Source organism: Ranitomeya variabilis, chromosome 4, assembly GCF_051348905.1.
Source record: "Ranitomeya variabilis isolate aRanVar5 chromosome 4, aRanVar5.hap1, whole genome shotgun sequence".
NCBI classification, from domain to species: Eukaryota; Metazoa; Chordata; class Amphibia; order Anura; family Dendrobatidae; genus Ranitomeya; species Ranitomeya variabilis.
Window position 1 is genome coordinate 770219815 of NC_135235.1, and position 22721 is coordinate 770242535.

The 22721-nt window shown below is 44.7% G+C and overlaps 1 protein-coding gene across 8 annotated transcripts in view; it reads left to right on the forward strand.

The window, feature by feature from the left end:
• Positions 1–22721, forward strand: part of LOC143766936 (uncharacterized) — a 107117-nt gene that overhangs the window by 78741 nt on the left and 5655 nt on the right. For 4 of the 8 annotated variants that reach the window (XM_077254949.1, XM_077254948.1, XM_077254947.1 and 1 more), the window contains exons 2-6: positions 10281–10430; positions 14508–14678; positions 14762–14885; positions 14969–15066; positions 15265–15355. In XM_077254949.1, coding sequence (XP_077111064.1) covers positions 10353–10430; positions 14508–14678; positions 14762–14885; positions 14969–15066; positions 15265–15355 — 562 coding nt within the window. In that variant the 5' untranslated portion in view covers positions 10281–10352. Of the gene's footprint in view, positions 1–10280; positions 10431–14507; positions 14679–14761; positions 14886–14968; positions 15067–15264; positions 15356–16669; positions 16797–22721 lie in introns of those variants that run through there. The other 4 variants (XM_077254944.1, XM_077254945.1, XM_077254952.1 and 1 more) reach the window with 3 other exon arrangements.

Genomic DNA, 22721 nt, shown 5'->3' on the forward strand with positions numbered 1-22721 from the left:
GGATCTTCAGTGTGAGGAGCTGTATGAGGGATCACTCTCTGTCTCCTCCCACTTGTTGTTTAGTTCATAATGAACTAATCTCTGTCAGGATGGTGAACTAGATGAACTACCCATCACTACCCTCTAGACTCTTCCCTCCGGAAACCCTCCCTCTCCCCATTGGTGTCACATGGTCCCGTCTGGACGGCAGATAGCAGTCTGTACAAATGCAGCACAGCCCGGAGGAGTCTTTTTTATGACTCTCCTTTTTACACCCCTTATGTAATATGATTATATCAAAATGTCCATAAATAAATATGCATACCTCGCAACATAATATCCAAAACAACTTATAATAACGCCCCTTATGTGAGGAAGCCAGTCAGGCGAAACGGCGCTGTCGGGGTCGCTGTGGAACACGCCTAGCTTGGAGTTTACACTTATGTAAGTTTAACAATTGTATATGGTTTATGGGCACAGTCCAATCTGTATAGCACTAAGCACTTTGTTTTTGCCTTGTGATAACGTTGGTTGGTAGATTTATGGGTTTAGAGAGCCACAGGTAATATAGGAAGTTTGTTTCCATAGCATTTCTGAGCATACCATTCATTATATACTACCTCTTTTTGTTATATTACATCACATCAGTGCAGTTTAAGTGCCCATTGGTACTAGTAGCCTTCACACCACATTTTTATTGCCATTTATTGGTTGTCTCCTGCTAAAGTGTTGTTCCCAGCTATTTTTAATGTAGAGGTCTTTTGTTCCTGTTTTATATGTCATCTTAATTATTGTTCAATAAAAATATATTTTTTATATATATGATGAAGTTTGCTTAAAGCCTCATTTTTCCTCATTTATTTTCTTCATGGGGAAGTTGTTTTGGCCCTTATGTAATATATATGATGGCGCTCACACAGTATAATGTTTCCACAGTGCTGGCATCTCTCATAAAAAAGGTATTTTCACACTACCGCCATACCCCCACACACAGTATAATGTTCTCATAGTACCGCCATACCCCCACACAGTATAATGTTCTCATAGTACCACCATACCCCCACACACAGTATAATGTTCTCATAGTACCGCCATACCCCCACACACAGTATAATGTTCCTACAGTACCGCCATACCCCCACACAGTATAATGTTCTCATAGTACCGCCATACCCCCACACACAGTATAATGTTCTCATAGTACTGCCATACCCCCACACACAGTATAATGTTCTCATAGTACCGCCATACCCCCACAAACAGTATAATGTTCTCATAGTACCGCCATACCCCCACACACAGTATAATGTTCTCATAGTACCGCCATACCCCCACACAGTATAATGTTCTCATAGTACCGCCATACCCCCACACAGTATAATGTTCTCGTACTACCGCCATACCCCCACACAGTATAATGTTCTTACAGTACCGCCATACCCCCCCACACACAGTATAATGTTCTCATAGTACCGCTATACCCCCACACACAATATAATGTTCTCATAGTACCACCATACCCCCACACACATTATAATGTTCTCATAGTACCGCCATACCCCCACACACAGTATAATGTTCTAATAGTACCGCCATACCCCCACACACAGTATAATGTTCTCATAGTACCACCATACCCCCACACAGTATAATGTTCTCATATTACCACCATACCCCCACACAGTATAATGTTCTCATAGTACCGCCATACCCCCACACAGTATAATGTTCTCATAGTACCACCATACCCCACACACAGTATAATGTTCTCATAGTACCGCCATACCCCCACACAGTATAATGTTCTCATAGTACCGCCATACCCCCACACACTGTATAATGTTCTTACAGTACCGCTATACCCCCACACAGGATAATGTTCTCATAGTACTGCCATCCCCCTCACACAGTACAATGTCCCCACAGTACTGCCATCCCCCCACTTTCTAATGTTCCCACAGTACTGCCCCCTACATGCACAATATGGTACTATCCACCTCACTGACTACCTCCGACCACCGACAATTAATAAAATACTCACTCGGCCTCATTCTTGGTGCAAATACTAATGAACCCCGGATCTATGGGATATTTACCATACAATAGTTGGATAGGCAGGAGTGTATCATCCATAAAGGTAGCCCACTCGGTTGCTATGATGCCTATGAAGTGACAGGGCTCGGTGGGGTGTGGTATTGGTCACCCTCTCCTTCCCATCATCACAATTTCAGCGATATCCACATTCCCATGACGGTGATACCGCTGAATAGATTAGTGAGTCAGGGAGTGGAAAGCTCCTGATCCACCATTCAGCCTTCACTTCTGAGTCTGAGACTCCGTGCACTGCAGGCACAATGACGTCACTACATCACACCTGTAGTACGGAGCCTCAGTACTCACACCGCGCAGAGCAGCGCTCCTCAGGAACCGGGTTGAATGAGTAGTGTGTATCCCTGACATCTATGTATTCTATGTGTATATACCTGTTCTATTCTATTCTAACCTGTCACACTGTGATTTTACTGAACCCGGCACATGAATTTCCGGCTTTTGGGGGGACCCCTCTATTCTTGATAACCAGCCTTGCTGAAGCTGACAGCTGAGGGTTGCTGCCCCCATCTGTGAGTATTTCCTGGCTGGTTATCAGAAATACAGGGGAACCCACACAGTTTCTTTTTTTATTTATTTACAGCGCAGTAGCGTATGATGAATACACCCATCAGCCGCTCCGGCTCTCACTGTTATTAGCGGCTGTAGGTGTCGGATGCTGGGAGCTGTAGTCTCATCAGCTGTGAATACGTAGAGGGTGCACTCCTATCACCATAACATACTAACAGTACGGGGTGCAAAACCTAGTCTGTATAAACCATGAAGAAACAGAAAAAAAGACTAGGCTAACAATGGTATGCACATCCACCATTTGTAAGAAAATAGGAAAAGCCTAGACCCTGGTTTATTAATATACTTTTGTGTGGTTTTGCTGTAGACAGGCTGGGTCACCCAATGATTCCATGGAAGAGCAGATATTGACTCAATATTGTGTTTTGGCCTCATTCTGGGGACTTTCCTTCTACATTTCCTCCCCCCCCTTTTTTGCATAACCATAGTAATTAATACATGAGAATCTCATCTCCCGGTTAGTTAATATAGGATATGTACATCTCCTTGCCTATGGGACCCTCTATTGTATTAACCACTAGAGATAACTGACCTCCCTATCCTAACAGTTGGCAAAAATAATGGAATCACCGCTCTTGGAGGATGTTCATTCAGTTGTTAAATTTTGTAGAATAAAAGCCGATCACAGACATGGCACAAAACTAAAGTCATTTCAAATGGCAACTTTCTGGCTTTAAGAAACACTAAAAGAAATCAAGAACAAACAATGTGGCAGTCAGTAATGGTTACTTTTTTAATCAAGCAGAGGGAAAAAGTTATGGAATCACTCAATTCTGAGGAAAAAAATATTGAATCACAAAAAACAAACAAACAAGAAAACCCTCCAACCCATCACTAGTATTTTGTTGCACCACCTCTGGCTTTTCTAACAGCTTGCAGTCTCTGAGGCCTGGACTTACTGAGGGTCACCCAGGACTCTTCATCAATCTGCCTCCAACTTTCTCTGGTTTCTGTGGCCAGATCAGCTTTGCAGGTTGGAGCCTTATCATGGACCATTTTCTACAACTTCCACCAAAGATTTTCAATTGGATTGAGATCCGGACTATTTGCAGGCCATGACATTGACCTTATGTGTCTTTTTTCAAGGAATGTTTTCTCAGTTTTTGCTCTATGGCAGGACGCATTATCATCATGAACAATGATTTCATCATCCCCAAACATCCTTTCAATTGATGGGATAAGAAAAGTGTCCAAAATATCAACATAAACTTGTGCATTTATTGAAGATGTAAAGACAGCCATCTCCCCAGTGCCTTTACCTGACATGCAGCCCATATCATCAGTGACTGTGGAAATTTGCATGTTCTCTTCAGGCAGTCATCTTTATAAATCTCATTGGAACGGCACCAAACAAAAGTTCCAGCATCATCACCTTGCCCAATGCAGATTTGTGATTCATCACTGAATATGACTTTCATCCAGTCATCCACAGTCCATGATTGCTTTTCCTTAGCCCATTGTAACCTTGTTTTTTTCTGTTTAGGTGTTAGTGATGGCTTTCGTTTAGCTTTTCTGTATGTAAATCCCATTTCCTTTAGGCGGTTTCTTACAGTTCGGTCACAGACGTTGACTCCAGTTTCCACCCATTCGTTCCTCATTTGTTTTGTTGTGCATTTCCTGTTTTGGAAACATTGCTTTAAGTTTCTGGTCTTGACCCTTTGATATCTTCCTTGGTCTACCAGTATGTTTGCCTTTAACAACCTTCCCATGTTGTTTGTATTTGGTCCAGATTTTAGACACAGCTGACTGTGAACAACCAACATCTTTTGCAACATTGTGTGATGATTTACCCTCTTAAGAGTTTGATAATCCTCTCCTTTGTTTCAATTGACATCTCTCGTGTTGGAGCCATGATTCATAACAGTCCACTTGGTGCAACAGCTCTTCAAGGTGTGATCACTCCTATTTAGGCCACGTACACACACTGCAGATTACTCTGCGGATTTTTCCGGCCTGATTTTGGTAAATTCACAGGTAAACCGCACTGCAGAATTGCCGCGGATTTACTGCAATTTTTTTGCAGATTCCACCTGCGGCTTTACACCTGCGGATTCCTATTATGGAGCAGGTGTAAACTGCTGTGGAATCCACACAAAGAATTTACATGCTGCAGAATAAACAACGCTACGTTTTCGTGCGTTTTTTTCCGCAGCATGTGCAGTGCGGATTTTGTTTTCTATAGGTTTGCATGGAGCTGTAAACGCATGGAAAACTGCTGCAAATCTGCAGCGGCCTAACTGCTGCGGATCCGCAGAAAGATCCGCAGCTTGTGCACATAGCCTTAGATGCAGACTAACAAGCAGATCTAATTTGATGCAGGTGTTATTTTTAATAATTGTTTCCTCAGAATTGAGTGATTCCATAATTTTTTCCCTATGCTTGATTAAAACAGTAACCATTACTGACTACCACATTTTTTGTTCTTGATTTCTTTTAGTGTTTCTTAAAGCCAGAAAGTTGCCATTTGAAATGACTTTAGTTTTGTGCCATGTCTGTGATCTGCTATTTTTCTACAAAATTAAACAACTGAATGAACATCCTCCAAGGCCGTAGATTCCATCATTTTTGCCAGGGGTTGTATTGTCTTCTTCTGCAGAATAATTTGTCATACCACCTATTCATTGAATTAACCTTTGATGCCTTAATGTATGGTGTTTATTTTTAGGGTCGGTCCCCTAACTATTGAGGTGTCTCGGATCTTGCGACATATTTGTCCCATGTGTCCATGGTCACTTGTACGTACCTATAATAGCCGAAACTTTTTCTTTTGACCATCAATTTGCTCTATGGGATAAATGTATTCTCATGTTGTCTGCATATTGTCATGGTGAATTCAGACTAAAATGGTAATAAATAATAGTAAAACATCTGGATGATAGCACATCTGATTTCTTATCTATGGGCCAATTTGCAATGACTAATAATAACTTGCCTTATTGAGGCTATATATATCTACATATATACTTTTCTCCGTGACAATGGTTTATTGCAAATATCACTATTAATGGAAGTTTACCATTGAATGTATATTTATATGAATGTAATTCATGTCTTAGTCATCCTTATCTGTACTTTGTGGCCCCTTTATGGATGCATAGACCTTTCTCTGGTTATTGCCCTCATTGCATGCTAACAACATAAACACGTTCTTGGACGTAACACTCCTCCTCTCTCTCAGACACTTCAGCTGGTACCAGCGCCTGCGCCCTGCGTTCTATTGAGGGTTGCCGTTGCGCATGTGCCAGATGCACCATGACAACGGCAACACTACCGGCTCCAGCCGATTACGTCGTACATGATCCGGCGGTCCCGGCGAGTCGGCGTCCGCACACCATGACTTCACACCGGTACATTCTTCTTAGCTAATCAAATACTTCTATTTATACCTCCTGTGCGTCCTTCAGCTCTACTTCCCCTGACGAAGCGGCAGCGATACGCGTGGGGCTCTTGCCTCACCCCTCCTCTTGCTTTTGATCTCTGGCTGATCTGGCTCTGACTATCTTCTTCAGAGCTGGCACTATGGCTACCATTATTGACCGCTCATAGGCAAACATAGCCTCCTTAAATTCTCATGCATCATGCCGGGTGATTTCCTGCCACGTTGTATACTTGGGCTCTATTCCCCAGACTTGTGGCACTTTCTCCCTCATATTTGGTGTCCATATATTGTTCCTATATATTGTTCCTTTATATGGGATCCTACAATTGTGGGAATTGACCCCCATGGTATCCTAGGAAGGAATGATTCTACATGTTGGGATTGATCATATGGCATTATATGTGTTTTATACGGTGCCACATAAAATGGTCCAGGTACACCATTGACAATTACTATTTGGCTGTGCATTGATGGGATGTTTTTTATATGTGACTATAACACAATTTGGGTGTAATATCAGCTGTCGTTCGTATACAATTGTTAAACACCACATGTAACCGGAAAGTTCCTGACTCTGCACAATGCCGAAGGAGCATTCATAAAGTGTTGTGCCTGCTATCTGATGTATATACTTCTCATCAAGTTCTTGTTAAGTAAAGGAAAGTCTATGTTTGAACTTTCTGATCCCTCACTAGATATGACTGATATATATATAATTAGTATAGACCAAAAGTTTGGACCCACCTTCTCATTTAAAGATTTTTCTGCATTTTCATGACTATGAAAATTGTACATTCACACTGTAGGCATCAAAACTATGAATTAACACGTGGAATTATATACTTAACAAAAATGTGTGAAACTGAAAATATGTCTTATATTCTAGGTTCTTCAAAGTAGCCACCTTTTGCTTTTATGACTGCTTTGCACACTCTTGGCATTCTCTTGATGAGCTTCAAGAGGTAGTCACCGGGAATGGTTTTCACTTCACAGGTGTGCCCTGTCAGGTTTAATAAGTGGGATTTCTTGCCTTATAAATGGGGTTGGGACCATCAGTTGTGTTGTGCAGAAGTCTGGTGGATACACAGCTGATAGTCCTACTGAATAGACTGTTAGAATTTGTATTATGGCAAGAAAAAGCAGCTAAGTAAAGAAAAACGAGTGGCCATCATTACTTTAAGAAATGAAGGTGAGTCAGTCCGAAAAATTGGGAAAACTTTGAAAGTGTCCCCAAGTGCAGTTGCAAAAACCATCAAGTAATACAAAGAACCTGGCTCACATGAGGACCGCCCCAGGAAAGGAAGACCAAGAGTCACCTCTGCTTCTGAGGATAAGTTTATCCGAGTCACCAGCCTCAGAAATCACAGGTTAACAGCAGCTCAGATTAGAGTCCAGGTCAATGCCACACAGAGTTCTAGCAGCAGACACATCTCTACAACAACTGTTAAGTGGAGACGTTGTGCAGCAGGCCTTCATGGTAAAATAGCTGCTAGGAAACCACTGCTAAAAACAGGCAACAAGCAGAAGAGACATGGGCTAAAGAACACAAGGAATGGACATTAGACCAGTGGAAATCTGTGCTTTGGTCTGATGAGTCCAAATTTGAGATCTTTGGTTCCAACCACCGTGTCTTTGTGTGACGCAGAAAAGGTGAACGCATGGACTCTACATGCCTGGTTCCCACCATGAAGCATGGAGGAGGAGGTGTGATGGTGTGGGCGTGCTTTGCTGGTGACACTGTTGGGAATTTATTCAAAATTGAAGCCATAATGAACCAGCATGGCTACCATCTTTAGCATCTTGCAGAGGCATGCTATTCCATCCGGTTTGCGTCTAGTTGGACCATTATTTATTTTTCAACAGGACCCCAAACACACCTCCAGGCTGTGTAAGGGCTATCTGACCAAGAAGGAGAGTGATGGGGTGCTACGCTAGATGACCTGGCCTCCACAGTCACCAGACCTGAACCCAATCAAGATGGTTTGGGGTGAGCTGGACCGCAGAGTGAAGGCAAAAGGGCCAACAAGTGCTAAGCATCTCTGGGAACTCCTTCAAGATTGTTGGAAGACCATTCCCGGTGACTACCTCTTGAAGCTCATCAAGAGAATGCCAAGAGTGTGCAAAGCAGTCATCAAAGCAAAAGGTGGCTACTGTGAAGAACCTAGAATATAAGACATCATTTCAGTTGTTCCACATGTTTTTGTTAAGTATAAATTTCCACATGTGTTAATACTAGCTAAAGATCATACATATCCTCCATCCAAAAGTACAGTGCCCATATACCCATCACACACATCCTCCATCCCATAGTCCATTGCCCATATACCCATCACACATCCTCCATCCCATAGTCCAGCGCCCATATATCCATTATAGATATCGTCCATCCCATAGTCTAGTGCCCATATACCCATCATACATCCTCCATCCCATAGTCCCGTGCCCATATACCCATCACACATCCTCCATCCCATAGTCCAGTGCCCATATACCCATCACACATCCTCCATCCCATAGTCCCGTGCCCATATACCCATCACACATCCTCCATCCCATAGTCCCGAGCTGGGTGGCGCTGAGCAGGGAGTTCCTGGAGATGTGCTGTTATGTAACCTGGCAGTGCGGCTCTGTGTGCGGCCGCTGATGATGCGATTTTCTACGCCGGTGACAATAGAGCGCGGCAGTAATAGAGGAGGGGGATTCATTTCTGTCATGTGCTCTCTGCTCCTTTCTGGGGGGCAGACAATGGCTGGAGCTTATGTTCCCAGGGATGCGAGATTTCTCCCACCCGGTCAGTGTCTGCTGAGGTGTTGTGGAGTGGGAAAACTGTTGCTCATAGCAACCAATCACAGCTCAGCTTCTTTCATACAGCTCTGGTGAAATGAAAGATGCTTAGTGATTGGTTGCTATGTGGAATGGGCGTGGCTTGTCACATACATACACACATACATACATACATACATACATACATACACTCAGCTTTATATATATATAGATTTTTTTCTTTACGTTGGAGGGTCCAATTCCAGCTGTTGCTGTCGGACCTGTGATTTCTATCTCCTCCACTGTGTACAGGATAATAGAGTATAATAAAGTAGTTATGGACGAGACTTAACTAACATTGTGCAGTGACTCTGCTTTCCATATAGTGATGGATATTTCTTGTTGGTGAAACTATGATGTTTTTCACTTTAACCCTTTGTTAAACCCCTCTGATCAGTGCGACCATCCAACATACAAGCCTCTGATGGCTCCGGTGATGCCCTGTACTACTGTAGTGCCGTCTATCATCACTGCTGTCAGTGTAATACTAACGGCCCCATCCACATGAGATAAGAGTTGGTGAACGGTCATTTGGCAGACGGCCATCTCTCCCGACTCCCCCATACACACAAATATTCCAGCTTTCCTGGGGTCTGTATGAGAGAGTCACCTCCACACTCCTCTAGCGGAGGATTATCTACAGGAAGAACAAACGGATTATCCTCTGAAATTCAGGATGTCCGATCCTTCTCTGCCCTGACATCATCTGTCGGGAGGCCCCAAATACATTATATAGTCGGCAAAGCCCCCAAAATCAGTGCTTTCATGGAACTTTAGTCTAATGTGTATGGGGGCGGTAAAAGGTAACTTATTGGACGCTGCCTGTGGCCCGGCCTAATAGACCTCCGTACATTGCAGGCCCAGGTACCATTATTAGGCATGTAAGTATCGTAATAACTAGGCCGCCCCATACTATCCAGTACTTGGGGGCGGGGGGCATTCAGCCAAACTCTGTCAGACCTGAGATCTAACGTGATAGAAGATTACAGTGCGGGGAAGACGGGAAACCTTCATATAGACGGCCGGTGGTGATGGAGTCAGTGACCGACTCTGGCCAAATCTGTTTCTAGAGCCGTAGTAGAAGATGAAGATGTCGTCCTCATCATGAAGTAGTTATTTCTCATGTCGCGTGTAATGAATATCTCCTGCAGTATTGGTAATGCCGATTCCAGGGTCGGTAAATGAGACGAGAATTAGCGTTATGGAAGATGAGTCTATGAGAAACGTATTCAGCTGCCGACTCCGAGGAGGAAACTGCTTGTTGTCTGTGGCCTAAATATATAGGTTTTATTAGTAGATGTAAAGAAGGAAACTAAATACTGTAAAATAATAAATCTCCTCATATGTTTCCCTTATCTCCAGTAATTGTATTATTACACAGGATTCTTATGATGTTACATCGGCTCATCTTCTCATTCAGGTCTCTACAATATCGGATCCTCTCAGTTTAGATCTTCTACAATAGAACATTTTCCGGATTTACCCATCAAAGATGGATCTGGACAGAGACAAGATGGTGGAGAGGATATTACACCTCACCCTAGAGATCCTCTTCCGGCTTACTGGAGAGGTGAGAGATTCTGATGGTGTCACTTTGCATCATTCATATCTATGAGAATAACAGATGGACAGAACTGGAGAGGTGAGGACTCTGGAAATGTCTGTAGTGAGATTTACAAACTCCCCTCTCCCGCTCTCTGACCACAACCTTCTTTCATTCTCTATCAAGAACTGCCATCCCGCTCAGGTCACCCCCACTTTCCACACTTATAGAAACATACAGGCCATTAACACCCAGAAACTTATGAAGAACTTGCAGTCCTCATTGGCCCCAATCTCCTCCATCTCATGTCCTGATTCTGCTCTGAAGCATTACAATGAAACCCTGCAAAGTGCCCTGGATGAAGCTGCTCCACCTATACATAGAGCAACTCGACACAGACGGCGACAACCGTGGCACACGCTGCAAACACGTTTCCTGCAGCGGTGCTCCAGGTGCGCCGAACGTCTGTGGAGAAAATCTAACCTTCCCGAAGATTTCATCCATTACACAGGTCAACAAAAAATTTTTTTTTTTCTGGTGTCCAAAATATTTTAATGAATTTGGGGTATTTTTGGGGTGCTGATTCTGAATATGCTATCAGTTTTGCCAGATTGGCTCAAGTTTTTGAGATTTTTGGTATCTTATTTATAGCACTTGTTGGTAAATGTGACGCATCATCTCATTAATTTCTTTGGATTAGTACTTGAACTGAGCAGTTCTCAATATAGTTTTGTGTTAATTAGTGTTCTAAAAGTTTGTTCATAGCTTGATTTTTGCATTAACTTTATGTTGTTGTCTGTTTTCCAGTGAAAAGCATGAACTCATCAAGAAGAAGTTGTCTTAACGATCCAGACTCATTCTGTTACATTTGTGGTGAATACACACTGCCAAAACATAGAAGAAACATAACAGACTTCGTAAAGAAAGTGTATTTTGCCTATTTTGGGGTTATGCTTGGGGACCAAGACAAGTTTTGGGCACCACACATAGTGTGCAAAGCATGTATCGAATTATTATGAAAATGGAGCAAAGGACAAAGAAAAAGCTTCAAATTTGGTGTTCCAATGGTGTGGAGAGAGCCAAAAAATCATCATGATGACTGTTATTTCTGTGCAGTGCAAGTGCAAGGATTCAATAAGCATAAGAAACGAAAATGGGAGTAACATGGAATCTGCAAGAAGGCCTGTCCCTCATTGTGAAGATGTGCCTGTACCTGTGTTTACCATAAATAACAGTCATCATGATGATTTTTTGGCTCTCTCCACACCATTGGAACACCAAATTTGAAGCTTTTTCTTTGTCCTTTGCTCCATTTTCGTAATAATTCGATACATGCTTTGCACACTATGTGTGGTGCCCAAAACTTGTCTTGGACCCCAAGCATAACCCCAAAATAGGCAAAATACACTTTTTTTACGAAGTCTGTTATGTTTCTTCTATGTTTTGGCAGTGTGTATTCACCACAAATGTAACAGAATGAGTCTGGATCGTTAAGACAACTTCTTCTTGATGAGTTCATGCTTTTCACTGGAAAACAGACAACAACATAAAGTTAGTGCAAAAATCAAGCTATGAACAAACTTTTAGAACACTAATTAACACAAAACTATATTGAGAACTGCTCAGTTCAAGTACTAATCCAAAGAAATTAATGAGATGATGCGTCGCATTTACCAACAAGTGCTATAAATAAGATACCAAAAATCTCAAAAACTTGAGCCAATCTGGCAAAACTGATGACATATTCAGAATCAGCACCCCAAAAATACCCTAAATTCGATGAAATATCTTTGGCACCAAAAATGCTGTTGACCAGTTTTATAAGTTCATGCTAAAAACATACAACTCTGCCCTTCACCTCTCCAAACAAACCTATTTCAACACCCTCATCACCTCGCTGTCCAATAACCCTAAACGTCTCTTCGACACTTTCCAGTCCCTACTCAACCCAAGAGAGCAGGCCCCAACCACAGATCTCCGTGCTGACGATCTGGCCAATTACTTCAAAGAAAAAATTGACCAAATTCGACAGGAAATCATCTCCCAATCTCTTCATACCATGCACTGTCCTCCCTCCCCCACTGCATCTAGTTCACTTTCTGACTTTGAACCAGTTACAGAAGAAGTAAGCAGGCTCCTTGCATCTTCTCGCCCGACCACTTGCACCAGTGACCCCATTCCGTCACATCTCCTCCAGTCCCTTTCCCCGGCTGTCGCCTCTCACATAACAAAAATATTCAACCTTTCCCTCACTTCCGGTATTTTTCCCTCCTCATTTAAGCATGCCATCATACATCCATTACTTAAAAAACCCTCCCTCGACCAAAACTGTGCCGCTAATTATAGACCTGTCTCTAATCTTCCCTTCATCTCTAAACTCCTGGAACGCCTGGTCCACTCCCGTCTTACCCGCTATCTCTCAGATAACTCTCTTCTCGACCCTCTTCAATCTGGCTTCCGCTCTTTACACTCTACTGAAACTGCCCTCACTAAAGTCTCTAATGATTTACTAACAGCTAAATCAAATGGTCACTACTCCATGCTAATTCTCTTGGATTTTTCCGCAGCATTCGACACTGTGGATCATCAGCTCCTCCTCACTATGCTACGCTCCATTGGCGTCAAGGACAAAGTTCTCTCTTGGTTCTCCTCCTATCTCTGACCGATCCTTCACTGTATGTTTTGCTGGTTCCTGCTTCTCTCACCTTTCCCTTACTTGTTGGGGTTCCTCAAGGATCAGTTTTAGGCCCCCTCCTCTTCTCTTTGTATACTGTCCCTATTGGACAAACAATCAGTAGATTTGGTTTCCAGTACCATCTCTATGCTGACAACACCCAATTATACACCTCTTCTCCTGCTTTCACGCCGACCTTCTTAGAAAACACCAGTGATTGTCTTACCGCTGTCTCTAACATCATGTCCTCCCTCTATCTGAAACTGAACCTGTCAAAAACTGAACTCCTCGTGTTCTCTCCCTCTACTAACCTACCTTTGCCTGACATTGCCATCTCCGTGTGCGGTTCCACCATTACTCCCAAGCAACATGCCCGCTGCCTTGGGGTCATCCTTGATTCCGAGCTTTCATTCACCCCCCACATCTGATCACTGGCTCGCTCTTCTTATCTGCATCTCAAAACCATTTCTAGAATTCGCCCTTTTCTTTCTTTCGACTCTGCAAAAACTCTTACTGTTTCACTTATTCATTCTCATCTGGACTATTGTAACTGTCTACTAATCGGCCTCCCTCTTACCAAACTCTCCCCGCTCCAATCTGTCCTGAATGCTGCTGCCAGGATTATATTCCTCACCAGCCGTTACACCGATGCCTCTACCTTGTGCCAGTCATTACACTGGCTACCCATCCACTCCAGAATCCAGTACAAAACTACCACCCTCATCCACAAAGCACTCCATGGCTCAGCACCACCCTACATCTCCTCTCTGGTCTCAGTCTACCACCCTACCCGTGCCCTCCGCTCCGCTAATGACCTCAGGTTAGCATCCTCAATAATCAGAACCTCCCACTCCCGTCTCCAAGACTTTACACGTGCTGCGCCGATTCTTTGGAATGCACTACCTAGGTTAATACGATTAATCCCCAATCCCCACAGTTTTAAGCGTGCCCTAAAAACGCATTTGTTCAGACTGGCCTACCGCCTCAAAGCATTAACCTAACTATCCCTGTGTGGCCTAATAATAAAAAAAAAAATAAAAAAAAAACGTAATCAGGTTCCTCGCATCATGTTCTCATACACTTTATACAGTCAATAGCCTCTGTGTCTGTACTGCTACATACTTAGGCTGATAACTGGTTCATGCAGCTTTACATGAACACCTGAGCCTTACACTATGGCTGGTCCAAATAACTAAAGCAATTGTTACCATCCACCTCTCGTGTCTCCCCTTTTCCTCATAGTTTGTAAGCTTGCGAGCAGCAGGGCCCTCATTCCTACTGGTATCTGTTTTGAACTGTGATTTCTGTTATGCTGTAATGTCTATTGTCTGTACAAGTCCCCTCTATAAGTTGTAAAGCGCTGCGGAATATGTTGGCGCTATATAAATAAAACATTAATAATAATAATAATAATGTCTCTCCATTACCAGGATTACATAGTGGTGAAGACCTCTAGTGATCGCTGTCAGGACCCTGTGTCTGAGGGATGGGGAAGACCCCTGAGCCCAATCACGGGGCCTCACCCTCTGATCCATGAGGACATCAATGACCAGAAGATCCTAGAACTCACCTACAAGATGATTGAGCTGCTGACTGGAGAGGTGACACTGCTGGGAATGCTGGGACATTATACAGTAACACTATGAAGGGATCGGGGGGATGACGGTATCATTGTATGTGTCAGGTTCCTATAAGGTGTCAGGATGTCGCTGTCTATTTCTCCATGGAGGAGTGGGAGTATTTAGAAGGACACAGAGATCTGCACAAGAACGTCATAATGGAGGTTCCCCAGCCCCTCACATCTCCAGGTAATAGACCGGACTAAATACACACGGCCTATAATTATCTGTATGTAAAGAATGAATTCACCCCCTGTATGTGTTTCCTCCAGATCTATCCAGTAACAGGACAACACCAGAGAGATGTCCCCGTCCTCTTCTTCCACAGGACTGTAACCAAGAAGATCCCAGTGCTCCTCAGGATCATCAGGTAGATGGAGAGAAGGTGTCAGGAGATCTCCCCTATGATGTGTAGACGCCGGTGAAGGTCTTGTGCTCAGTCTTGTTTCATCCACCAGTATTATATGTTTTATACTTGTGTAATGAGAACGGTGGAGATGGCAGGATTAGAGCTGATCATAGATGTGACTTCTCCATCTGTCGGTGACTTTTACAATATTTGTTTCAGGGAGAAGATCTGACCCATATTAATACTACAGAGACATATGTGAGGGGTGATGAGTGGTGTAAAGAGGAGATTCCCACATATGACTACCCAGGTGAGTAGTAACCACTAAATGCAGAGAAGTCACAGATTCTTCTCAGTCACCGGCTGTGGCTGCTTTATCGGTGGTGTAGTCTGGCCGTATCACCATGGATTCTGGTTGATTAATTGGGAAACATAAATTTGTAGGACACTATGTTCTAGCAAGCTATCTGTCAGAAACAAATCAAAAAAATTAATTTGTCCAAAATTTTCCACCTCCACATTTATACCTGGAATGGCATTAAAATTAGGGATGAATGGAGTAGCCGAATCCAAAGTCTCCCATCTGGGAAATGCTACATCAAGAGGCAAAGCCCCTTGGACATTGGTGTGCGCCAATTCACAAGCTCTAGGGACAGCGCTAGTACTGGGCATTGTTTTTGATATGGAAATTTGGGTTGGATAAATTTATCCCTGTGTGTGCTGCGGCCGCTCCCAATAAGACTGAGTATTTTGAGCACTCAAGGAATGAGACATGCACAAGCATTGTTGTGTCCATAACATTCCATCAATACTGAAACTTTATTGTACATACATAGTTTTATATTTTCATATAGAAAGGAGTGGTTAGGGGTTGTTAGCGGTGGTGAGTTAATTACCATATTGTCTAGCTCCTCTGTCATTGGTTATCTAAACATATATGGAATATTGTGATTAATGCACATATGACTGCTGATTAAGCAACTAAAATGTAGCCCTGCATCTAGGACAAAGTTGAGACATCTGATCAGCACTTAATACATCTGGCGTTGTTCCACTTTTGAGATGGAAAACCCCATACAATCTGTCTGGCTTATATCAGTTTATGTCAGCCATTTTAAGCCATTGATTATAATGTATATATTAGCTGTGAGTATATGAGTATATATAATTATAGAGCAGTATACATGCAAGTGAGATCTACATGATATATATTTCTATCACAAGCCCCCCTTAGATATCACTTGCCCTAATCCTAGCCTCCTGTCCCAAAGCGCTGCAACTCTTTTGTGCTGTCGGTGAACTGACACAAGCCTAACGCCTGCGCCCCACTCCGTACAGACTTTTCGCAAATGGGCGGTCAGGAGATCTGTCCCTAACGGGGGTTCGTTGCAATCAGTCTCTTAGTCAACAGCATGTGTAGTGAGCGGTGTGTATTCTTTATCAGGTAGGTCATCTATTCGGTCAGGCAGGGCATCCACAACATCATTCTGGCTTGGGTGTCATTTTCTGGTAGGGGAGCTTTCTTGCAATGCGATGAGTGGATCCGAGTGGGTCTTCCCTCCAGTTTCACAGAGGTTGGTGTCATCAGCAGCACTTGAACAGGACCATCAAATCTGGGATCGAGTGGTGTTTTCCTTACAAACTTTTTCACCAACACCCAGTCTCCTGGCCTCTAGGAGTGCGTACCGGACACTGTATCTGGATCTGGCAATGAAGAAAAAACTCGAGAATGGATGTTAGCAAGTTTCTTGGTGAGTTCAATTACATAAGCAGACAAAGTATCATATTGCATAATCAGCTGCTGAGGGAAAGGATACCCCTAACCTGGGACTAGACCCAAACAAAATTTCATATGGTGACAGCTTTTCTGGGCCTCTGGGAGTGTGCCTAACACTGAGTAGTGTGATTGGGAGTGTGTAGGCCTAAGTCTGACCCTACTGCTGACTAGATCTCTCCGTGTGAGATTTGCTGTGAATGCGGGTCCCTGGTCACTCTCTTATCACTTCTGGGACCCCATATCTGCACATCTCGTCTCTGAAAGCAGCTTCTCTGCACTAGTCTTTGCTGACTGGTTCCTCACTGGGAAAGCTTCTGGCCATCCTGAGAATACGTCCACGACCACAAGGGCATATTTGAAACCTCCACTTGGCGGCATCTGGATGTGGTCTATCTGGATCCCCTGGAAGGGGTACAGTGGTCTGGCAAGACGATGTGTGGGAACTTTTTTTTTTTTTTTTTCATTCTTCCAGGGTTGCATTTGCTGCAGGTCAGACAGCTGCTAGTGCACTCGGCTGTTAGGGTGGGGATCCCTGGAGTGAACCAGTAAGCACCAATCGGATCATTCATCTGTGTCTTTAATCTGTGTGGGCCCATGTGCCCACTGGACCACCATAGGGTACATGCTTCGGGGTAAACAGGGTTTGTAGTCCATTGAGTATACCGTTCCTTCTTCATGTGTTGCTCACTTCTGCATCCAGCATTCCTTCTTGTCCTTTGGGGCTTGCTCTTGCAGCTTTTTGAGCAGATCACAGGACATCATTTGGTCAGGTTTCTTGTCTTCAGTCGTCATGTAGTAGCCGTCCGGCTCTACGACCTCTCCCACTTTTCCATATTGTCTTCCCATGACTGCTTCTTTGGCTGCCATATCCGCCATGTTGTTGCCTCGTGCCTCTACCGTGCTTAGTTTTCCATGCGCTTTGACTTTTAGTACTGCCACCACTTTTGGAAGTTGAAGTGCGTTCAGCAGGTCCTTAATGGCTCCATGATGCTTTACGGTTGTTCCGCTTGCTGTGATGAAGTCCCTTGCAGCCCAGATGGGTCCGAAGTCGTGTGCTATGCCATGCGAGTACCTCGAATCGGTATACATTTTCTCAGTCTTGTCTTCTGCCATCTGGTAGGCCTTCGTCAGCGCTATCAGTTCTGCTTCCTGGGCTGACAGACTGGGCGGCAGACTTCTGGACCACAGGATCTCTTGATTGCTGGTCAGTGCACATCCCGTGTGGAATCTTCCTTCATCATCTGCAAATCTGGAGCCATCCACATAGAGGATCAACTCTGGGTTGGTCAGTGGCTCTTCTGCCACCTTGGGTAGTCCTTCTGTTTCCTGTTGCATGATGCTGAAGCAATCATGGTCATCCGTCTGGAGCAAATTCAGATCCCTGCAGAAGGTATCATGCAGATATTGCTCACCAGCGTTTCACCTGGTGAGCAATACAGTGTCTCTGGAACGTAACTTGCTTCAGACACCACTGGACTTTGTTCTTTGAGATCTTGCAGTGCTGCTCCGCCAGGTAGAGTAGGAGATACAAGGAATGGGCTTTACACGTGTCAAAGTCAATTGCACAAAGGAGTAGATTGTCCATGTATTGTAGCAGGGTTACATCTGCATGTTCTGTCACCCAGTTGGTGAGGACTGTGGACATTGCTCTGGTGAACTGTGAAAGGCTGTTCTGGGCCCACTGTGGCATCACTGTCCATGTGTGGTGTCCCCCCTGGTGCATTAAGGCAAACAGGAACTGGTCATCCGGATGAAGGGGAACACTGGAGAAAACATTAGCCAGGTCGGTCACTGTGAACACTTTTGCTGTGGCAGGCACATTTGAGAGCAGAGTGTGCGGATTCGGCACAATTGGAGTTTCAAACACCGTGGCATCATTCACAGCTCTCAGGTCATGTACCATTTTGAACTTGGCTGGCTCTCCTTTTACAGTCTTTTTCTTGACGGGGAAAGCCCCACGTTGGAAAGCAGAGGATTGCAAGGCGATGTGTAAGGAACAATGATTCCTGTTTCCAGGCAGACCTTCAGTTGGTCAGAGGCAGCTTGACTCTAGGCCTGGCCTGGGCCTTTTGAGGGTATGGGGTACATGGCTTGAGTGACACCCGTACTGGGGCAACTTGAGGTTTTCTCATGTCCTGAGGTCCCTTAGACCATAGACTTTCTGGTACTACGTCGAGTACCTCCTTGGGTAGGCCTCATCGGTTGTTTAATGTTCTTGTAGGGCCGCCATCATGACTCTTCTTGGGTCAGGGATGAAGAAAGTGTCACTGTCCCATCTTCCTGGAACACTGTGGTTGCCTTCAGCTTCTGCAGTAGGTTCACTCCCAGCAGGTTGAGTGGAAGGTCCTTGACACCACAAACTGGGGCAGGATAGAGTGTCCTGGCTGAGTGCACACGCTCAGTGACTTTGTAAGCTGAGAATGTCTGACTTGACCATCAATGCCCATGCGAGGCACAGAGGATTCTGATAGGCAGGTGGGATCAGCGAGTTCCACAGGTCTCATCACACTTGCACCGGTGTGCAGAAGAAAAGATCTGACAACGCCATCCACTTTAAGGGTAATTTGAGGTATTGGTCTTGCAGATGAAGTTTTACATGTCAGGAGCGTAGTGTCTTGCGGACCTGGCTTGCTTGCCCCTGTCCTTTTGGATGGGGTGCTTCACTGCTTTCTGCACTTCTTCCTTGACCTGTTTCTCTGGACCAACTCTTGGGTTGCATGGGTCCAGTCTCTTCGGGGGCGTGAGTGCTTTGCACTGTTTCTGGAAATGGCCAAACTTGCCACAGATGTAACACTTGACACTTTTTCTGTCTTCGTAGGGTGGTTGCGCTTCCAGGTCAGTGGTCACCATGAGAGGTGCTGTCTACTGCACCCCTGGTTGGGACTGAATCCCTTTGGCTACTGTGGACAACGGCATGATGGGTACTGTAGCGGCAGCGGGGTACGGCCTGCTGATTGAAGCTGCAGTGGTAAGATGGGGCCTGCAGGTGCGTCAGTGGCGAGGCCCGGGGGTGCCATGAGACCGGCGGCTGCATCCAACCCAAGGCCTTGGGGCATTACAGGGGCTGCGGCTGCATCTGCCATCACTTCTTACCCCTGGTCTGACATAGCTTCTACCCTTTGCTAACCTTATTGAGGTCGGTGTCTCCTCTCTGGAGTCTGCAGCGGTTCTTCCGGTGTGTCGCTTGGCACTTTGCAGCGTCTTCACCTCTGGCTCCCCTTCTGGCGTTCTCAGCAGCACGGCACCCATTTCCTTCTTCGCGCTCTTTGTGGTGCTATAATGGTGGCAGTTTTGGCAACAATTGGCAATAAACAGTCTCCTAGGCGTACATAAACCATTTTGCTGGGTCAGTCCACTGCTATTGACCTGTTCTCAGGCCTAGCCACTATCAGTGGTTTCCTGATTGGCTGTCTCAGTCCATGCACAAAGGCCTGTGCCAACATTTGCCTGTGTATCTGGTCTTGAATGGTGAAGCCCAAGTCTTGGAATACTTGCATTACTCTGCCATGAAACTTCTTTACAGACTCTGTCTTGTCTTGGCTCATGTCATGTAAGATGAGGGTTTGTCCTGCCAATCTGCCTTTGGCCCACTATCTGAGCTGTTCAATTAGCTGTGGCCCTGACTCCCAAGCGTGTACTTCTAATTCTGCTGGAAGTTTGAATTGTTCCTTCATGATTGGCCAGAGTGCATCACCTGCTTCTATTTCCATTCATGGCCCAGAGATCATTCCAGGTGGCTGCATATGTTCGCTGGTTCTGCTACATTCTTCGGTAAAATGGCATGGGATGCATCCCTGGGTCTGGAAGATTGTCACCTGACTTGAAGTGCAGTGCACATAGTGTCATGGTGGTGCCTCTATCTGCCCCTGCTTCTTGGTGCCTGTGGGTTTCTTTCCCTAGTACTGGGCAGCATGTATGATGTTCCCTCTTCATCTTCATCAGAGGAATAGTTGTGATAGCATGTACTGGGGTCATACGCTGGCTGATATTGGACTTAGAAGTTACTTTTTGATGTGAGGATGTCTCCCCCCTTCAAGAAGCTGTGATGGATTAGGTTTATAGTTCTATGTTGGTGTGAATGTAGGCAGCTCTGACCCCTGGTGGTCTAGTGGTTAGGATTCGGCGCTCTCACCGCCGCGGCCCGGATAGCTCAGTCAGTAGAGCATCAGACTTTTTATCTGAGGGTCCATATCTGTATCCCCCCTTGGGAGTGGGAGTAGAGTGGACGGGTTGAGGACTGTGCATCTGGAGATAGTGACATTGTCGGGCAGGAGTAGAGAGCACTGGAGGCGAAGATGCCTGGTGGTGGAGAGATGTTTTGGCTGGGTTTGGTTGAGGATTGCTAAGATGTCATGCGGAGTCAGGATTTCCAATGGATTTTTCCAATGATGTCAGTAGTCCTGTCCAGGAGGGCGTGTGCTGCAACTGCTGCTCTCATGCGGGAGGAAGAGGCTCCCCTTGCAACTGGATCCAGGCGAGCTGAAAAGTAGTCCAAAAGTCTCTGCTTTCCCCCCTGAAGCTGCGTCAGGGCTCCAGTAGCAAGTCCTTCTTTTCTCATCAAGTAGAGACGGAATGGCTTCTCGTAGTCAGATAGGCCTAGTGCTGGCGCTGAGACTACACAGCCTTTTAACTTCTTAAACGAGCTGAAGGCTGCATCTGTCAGGAGGAATGGGGTCACGCTGACGTATTCACACAGAGGCTGCATTAGGACTGAGTCATCAGGGATCCAGGCTCTGCAATACGAAACTAGACCAAGGAAGGCCTGTAGCACCTTTTGAGTTGTTGGAGGAACCATCTTCTCCACTGTGGTCTTCCGGTCATCTGTCATTGGTTATCTAAACATATATGGAATATTGTGATTAATGCACATATGACTGCTGATTAAGCAACTAAAATGTAGCCCTGCATCTAGGACAAAGTTGAGACATCTTAATACATCTGGCGTTGTTCCGCTTTTGAGATGGAAAACCCCATACAATCTGTCTGGCTTATATCAGTTTATGTCAGCCATTTTAAGCCATTGATTATAATGTATATATTAGCTGTTAGTATATCAGTATATATAATTATAGAGCAGTATACATGCAAGTGAGATCTACATGATATATATATTTCTATCACATTCCCTGAGTTGGAGACATTTCTCCAGAAGCGCTATTTGTTCTTCTTGTTGTACTGGCCCTTGTGTGTGAGGATGGACCAGAATCACTGCTCATTTCTGAGCTATCACTGTCGCTGCTACTAAAGGCCTCGAAATCCACATCGTCATCTGGCACTGCACTTTCTTCGCTGTCAGAATATAAAAGTGCATAAGCCTCCTCTGCACTTTAATACTGATGGGCCATTATATTTGTTTTGTTTTTTTTCGGGAATAGAAAACTCTGATGTGACTGACGTGAGGTGACCAAATTATTGGGGAGACAATTGAGAAAAGCCTAATTCTTTAGCGTAACCTTAACTTTAGCCTAACAGCAACCCTAACTATAGCACTAACCCTAACCTGCTTTATCTTTTTTTTTTAACTTTATAACAAGATCGCTGACGGACACAGCTGTTGCCAGCAGCACTTGTAACACTGTTTCTCCTCTAATCTCCCACTGACAGGAGATCTGAGGAGAAACAGCGTTTTCTCCTACGCCTCATTGGGGGACACAGGACCATGGGTGTTATGCTGCTGCCACTAGGAGGACACTAAGTGAACACAAAAAAGATTAACTCCTCCTCTGCAGTATACACCCTCTCGCTGGCTGAAATACAACCAGTTCTTGATTAGTAGTATCCAAAAGGAAAAAAGTGAGAGCGCACTCACCGGTGGTAGACTTCAGCGATTTATTTACACATAGTTACGTGATGCAGGGAGGGTGGTGAACGCACACAGGACGACAGCTGTTTCGTGCTA